The sequence below is a fragment of the Galeopterus variegatus genome, unplaced genomic scaffold, assembly GCF_000696425.1.
Source record: "Galeopterus variegatus unplaced genomic scaffold, G_variegatus-3.0.2 Scaffold7302, whole genome shotgun sequence".
Taxonomy (NCBI): domain Eukaryota; kingdom Metazoa; phylum Chordata; class Mammalia; order Dermoptera; family Cynocephalidae; genus Galeopterus; species Galeopterus variegatus.
The window spans coordinates 34,532-40,150 of record NW_007733413.1 but is presented as its reverse complement, the minus strand read 5'-3'; the positions used below and the strand labels follow the sequence as shown (position 1 = coordinate 40,150).

The window sequence follows — 5,619 nt, the reverse complement described above, 5'->3', positions numbered from 1 at the left end:
AGACTTGGTTGATTTAATTTTTTTATGGTCAATTTAACTTAAAGAAAGGCTGTACATTTATTTTAATGTTATTCACAACATGTTTTTTTTTTTTTTTTTTTTGTGGCCGGTAAGGGGATCACAACCCTTGGCTTGGTGTCACCTGCACCACGCTCAGCCAGTGAGCGCCCCAGCCATCCTTATATAGGATCTGAACCCACGGCCGCGGTGCACCCAGTGCTGCTGGGCTCCCAGCACCGCATTCACCCGAGTGAGCCACGGGGTCGGCCCCACAACATGAAATTTTATTAACATTTATTGGCTAGTTAAGCTATTAAAACCATGAGCCAAAACAATATGAATAAAAATATAGTTTAAGATACAATTTTATACAAAACTTAAAAGAAAACATTGTCTTACTGAGTGACATGATCAGGCTCAAATATAAAAGCCCTTACCCAGCCATACACTTGGATTGAAAGAAGAGAAAATACTGTTTAATTTTGTTCTGGAGTTCTTTCAGATTATTTTTAATAAGACTTGAAACTCACTGATTTCTTTTCACATTTCTAATTCTAAGCAGCAGAAGAAACAGTTTGAAATTTCCTTTTGCAATGTGATTTTTTTCCAAGAACTTCATTTCCTTTTAAATCTGAGAATCTAGTCACTTCAGTTCATACATTTTCTTCAGGGCCTTACAGAAAGACTTGTCCAACTGGCTTGTGGGATCAAAAGTATGTGCTAAAGAGGCTAGTGTCTGCAGCCATTCCACATCTCCAAAGCACTCAGCAAAATCCAGCCTCTTATTTTCTTGAAAGAGGGCTTGCAGTTCACCCTTCAGCTCAAACACCCTGTTGAGAATTCTTCCCTTTCTAGCCACCAGATACCCTTGTGTAGCAGGTGATGAATTTCTTTGTCCAGATTTTTACATAGGTTTTTAAACATTCTTGAGTGAACAGGTCTTTACTAAGTTAAGCATTTTTGTAGCATCATCCCCAAGTTTTTTTTATTATTATTTATCTTCAAGAGTTTTTTAATACCACCTCTCTTTGGAAAAAGCAATCTACTGTGACAATATCAGGATTTTTTTTTTTTTTACAGCAAAGGTGAAACCTCATCACTGAACCAACCCTTGATGGGGTGAGTTATATTTGCTAATACAGTGCCTCCAAGATAAACCTTCTTTTCTACACACAGAGACAAACACTTAATATTGCTAAGCTTTTTCTTATTTCACTCAGCTTTTGCAGCAGAAAAATAGCAAAATACTAGCAAACAGAATCCACCAACACATTAAAAAGATCACATGCCATGATCAAGTGGGATTCATTCTAGGGATGCAAGGATGGTTCAACATATGCAAATCGATAAACATGATACATCACATCAACAGAACGAAGGAAAAAACATATGGTCATTTCAATAGATACAGAAAAAGTATTTGATAAAATCCAAGATGGCTTCATAGTAAAAACACTCAACAAATTAGGTATAGAAGGAATATACTTCAACACAATAAAGGCCATATACAACAAACTCACAGCTAATATCACACTGAACAGACAAAAGTTAGAGGCTGTTCCTCTAAGATCTGGAACAAGACAAGGATGCCCACTTTCCCTACTCTTATTCAACATAGTATAGGACATTCTAGCCAGAACAATAAGGGGAGAGAAAGCAATAAAGGGCATGCAAATTGGAAAGGAGGAAGTCAAACTATCCCTATTTGCAGGTAACATGATCCTACACCTAGAAAACCCTAAACACTCCACCAAAAAATTACTAGAACTAATAAATGAATTCAGTGTAGTGGCAGGATGCAAAATCAACAAACAAAAATCAGTAGCCTTACCATACACCAATAACTCAATAGCAACAGAAGAAATCAAGAAAGTAATCCCATTCACAATAGATACCCAAAAATGAAATACCTAGGAATAAATTTAACCAAGGAAATGAAAAACCTCTACAATGAAAGCTATAAAACATTGGTGAAAGAAATTGAAGAGGACACAAATAAATGAAAAGATATTCCACATTCATGGGTCAGAAGAATTAACATCATCAAAATTTCCTTATTACCCAAAGCAATCTACACATTCAACACAATCCCTCTCAAAATACTAATAACATTCTTCACAGAAATAGAAAAAATGACCTTAACATTTATATGAAACCACAAAAGACCCCAAATAGCAAAAGCAATCTTAACCAAAAAGAACAAAGGTGGAAGCATCACACTCCCTGACTTCAAAATATACTGTAAAGCTATAGTAACACAAACAGCATGGTACTGACATAAAAACAGACAAATCGATCAATGGAATAGAATAGAGAGCCCCAAAATAAACCCACACATTTACAGCCAACTGATTTTTGACAAAGGTGCCAAAAATATACAATGGGGAAAGGACAGCCTCTTCAACAAATGGTGCTGGGAAAACTGGATATCTACATGCAGGAGATTGAAACTCTACCCCTGTCTCTTACTGTGCACAAAAATCAACTCAAAATGGATCAAAGACCTAAATTTAAAGCCCAAATCTAGGAAACCACAAGAAAACATAGGGGGAATGCTGCACGAAATGGGAGAGGGCAGTGCTTTTTTGAGTGAGACTACAAAGGCAGAGGCTACTAAAGCAGAAGTACATAAATGGGACTACGTCAAACTAAAAAGCTTCTGCACAGCAAGGGACACTATCAACAAAGTGAAGAGACAACCTACAGAATGGGAGAAAGTTTTGCAAACTACACATCAGACAAGGGGCTAATATCCATAATATATAGGGAACTTAAGCAAAAAACACAAATAACACAATTAAGAAATGGGCAAAGGACCTAAACAGACATTTTTAAAAGAAGACATACAAGTGGCCAACAGGCACATGAAAGATGCTCAGCCTCACTAGTCATTAAGGAAATGCAAATTAAAATCACAATGAGCTATCTCACTCCAGTTAGAATGGCTATAATCAACAAGACAGAAAATATCAAATGCTGGTAAGGATGGCAGGGGAAGGAACTCTCCTACATTGCTTGTGGGAGTGTAAATTGGTACGGCTGCTGTGGAAAACAGTATGGGGGTTGCTCAGAAAACTAAAAATAGATCTACCTTATGATCCAGCTATCACACTGCTGGATACATACCCAAAGGAAATGAAATCAATATATCAAAAGACACCTGCACTCCCGTATTCATCACAGCACTATTTACAATAGCCAAGAGTTGGAATCAACCTAAATGTCCATCAACGGATGAACAGATAAAAAATCCGTGGTTTATATACACAATGGAATACTACTCAGCCAGAAAAAAAAAAAAAAAAACCCAAAAAACGATATCCTATCGCAGTAACATGGATGGAACTGGAAACGATCATGTTAAGTGAAGTAAGTCAGACACAAAAAGACAAATACCACATGATATCACTCATACGTGGAATCCAAAAAAACAAAAGTGGCTCTCATAGAAGTAAAGAGTGGAATAATGGTTACCAGAGGCCAGTGGCTGGGGAGGGAGGAGGAAAAGAGGTGGACAAAATTATGCTATCTACCCTAAGTGAATCACTGTGAGGTACATGCATGTACTGAAACAACATACTGTACCCCACAAATATGTACAGATAAATGCTAAAATATTTTGAAGAAAAAAAGAAAGACTTGTCCAGACCAGTTGAAGGCAAAACTAAGACCACAGCTTAATTCTCCCACATCCTCCCATGGCTGGTCTGCCCACCTCCCCTCTCCAGTCACCAACTCTTTCCATTGCAGCACAAAGCTGAGTAGGGAAATAAATTAGTTAGCTATTGTATTAAATAATCACTAAGTAATGCAGACAAAAAGCAGGGAAGCACATAGAATTGTTAAAATTAGGGCCTCTAAAAATAATTCAAACCTAGTTTCAAATCTTGGTTCTTTCACTAACTGTGACCTTAAGCGAGTCACCAAATCACCTATTTCTTTGTTTATAAAATGGGGATATACTACTGACAGGATTTTGAAGATTAAATCTGATAATATCTATACAATGTTGTAGAGCGTATGAGTCAGAAACTGCATCTGGCTGCATGCAACAGAGAATCCACATAATAGAGGCTTACCCACCTGACACCCATTAGGATGATCATATTTTAAAAAGAAAGAAAATACAAGTGTTGGTGAGAACTTGAAATGCTTATGCACTGTTGATGGGAACGTAAAATGGTACAACTGCTATGGGAAACAGAATGTAGTTCCTCAAAAAGTTAAAAATAGAATTACCTTAAGATTCAGCAACTCAACTTCTAGATATGTACCCCCTAAAATTTAAAGCAGGGTTCCAAAGCTATGTTTGTGCACCCATGTTCATAGCAGCATTATTTACAAAATCCAAAGGTAGAAACAACCCGTGTCCATCGATGGATGGATAGATAAATAAAATGTGGTATGTACATACAATGAAATATTATTCAGCCTTAAAAAGGAAGGAAATTCTGACACATACTACAACATGAATGGATCTTGAGGACTTTATACTAAGTGAAATAACCCAGTCACAGAAAAAGACAAATACAGTATGATTCCACTTATGTGTGATATCTAGAGCAGTCAAATTCATAGAAACAGAAAGTAGAATGGTGGCTGGCTGGGGTTGGGGGAAGGAGGGCATGGAGGGTTGAGTAATGGGCATAGAGTTCCAATTTAGCCAGATGAAAACAGTTCTGGAGATGGATGGTCGTGATGGATGCATAACAATGTGAATGTACCCAACACTACTTATCAGTACACTTATAAATGGTTAATGAGGAAAACTTTATGATATGTATATTTTGCCACAACTTCTTTTTTTTAATCTGCCACATTGAATAAATAGTATGTCTTGTAAAAAAACAAAAATAATAACAGAGGGTTAACTAAACAGACATTTATTTTCTTCACATAGCAAGAAGTCTGGAGGAAGGCAGTAGAAAGTCAGAATGGACTTCTGTGATGCTGTCAGGGACCCAGAAGCCCTCTGTCTTTCTGTTTAGTGAGGTAGACCTGATTTTTGTTCCTCAAAATCCATTCTCCTCTTCTTCCATTGCTAATAGAATTTTACTTGAATTTCCCCACCTGTCTGTCAGCTAGGTGAGGTCATGTGACTCACTACTGGCCAATGGGATATGAGAGAAAGCAGTGTGCACCACTCTGTGTCTTGCCCTCTTCAGAACCAGGCGTGTACTTCCCTGGTCTCTTTCCTGCTTCCCAAAGGCCATGCAATGGCAAAAGGGGCACCATTGATCAGAAAGATGGAAGCCATGTTGAGAATAACAGAGCCCTAAACTGCTATCTTGAGAGAGAAATAAACTTTCTCTTATTTAAGACATTGTACTATATGTCTCTTTGTCACAGCCACTTAGCCTTTGCCCTAATTAGTCTACTAGCATCTGGCTTTTATTATCTCAGTTGCTTCATGGGTAAAAGATGGCTAATTCACCTTCAGCTTCATGTTTGTGTTCCACATGGGAAGAAGGAAGTGACAAGGAGAAAGACCTAATATTCATGTGAGTCCAACAAAACTTTCTAATGAGTTCTGGTCAAGATGGCGAAATAGGGGCCGGCCCGGTGGCGCACTGCTACAGTGCGCCACTTGGGAGCGCAGCAGCGCTCCCGCCCCGGGGT

General features: G+C 38.0%; 1 protein-coding gene across 1 annotated transcript in view; it reads right to left on the bottom strand.

Annotated features, from left to right (window-relative positions):
* Positions 1–643: 643 nt before the first annotated feature.
* LOC103607286 (SLAM family member 6-like) overlaps positions 644–5,619 on the bottom strand; it is a 25,095-nt gene continuing 20,119 nt past the window's right edge. Inside the window, exon 5 of the mRNA XM_008591808.1 lies at positions 644–890. Coding sequence (XP_008590030.1) covers positions 644–890 — 247 coding nt within the window. The remainder of the gene's footprint in view (positions 891–5,619) is intronic.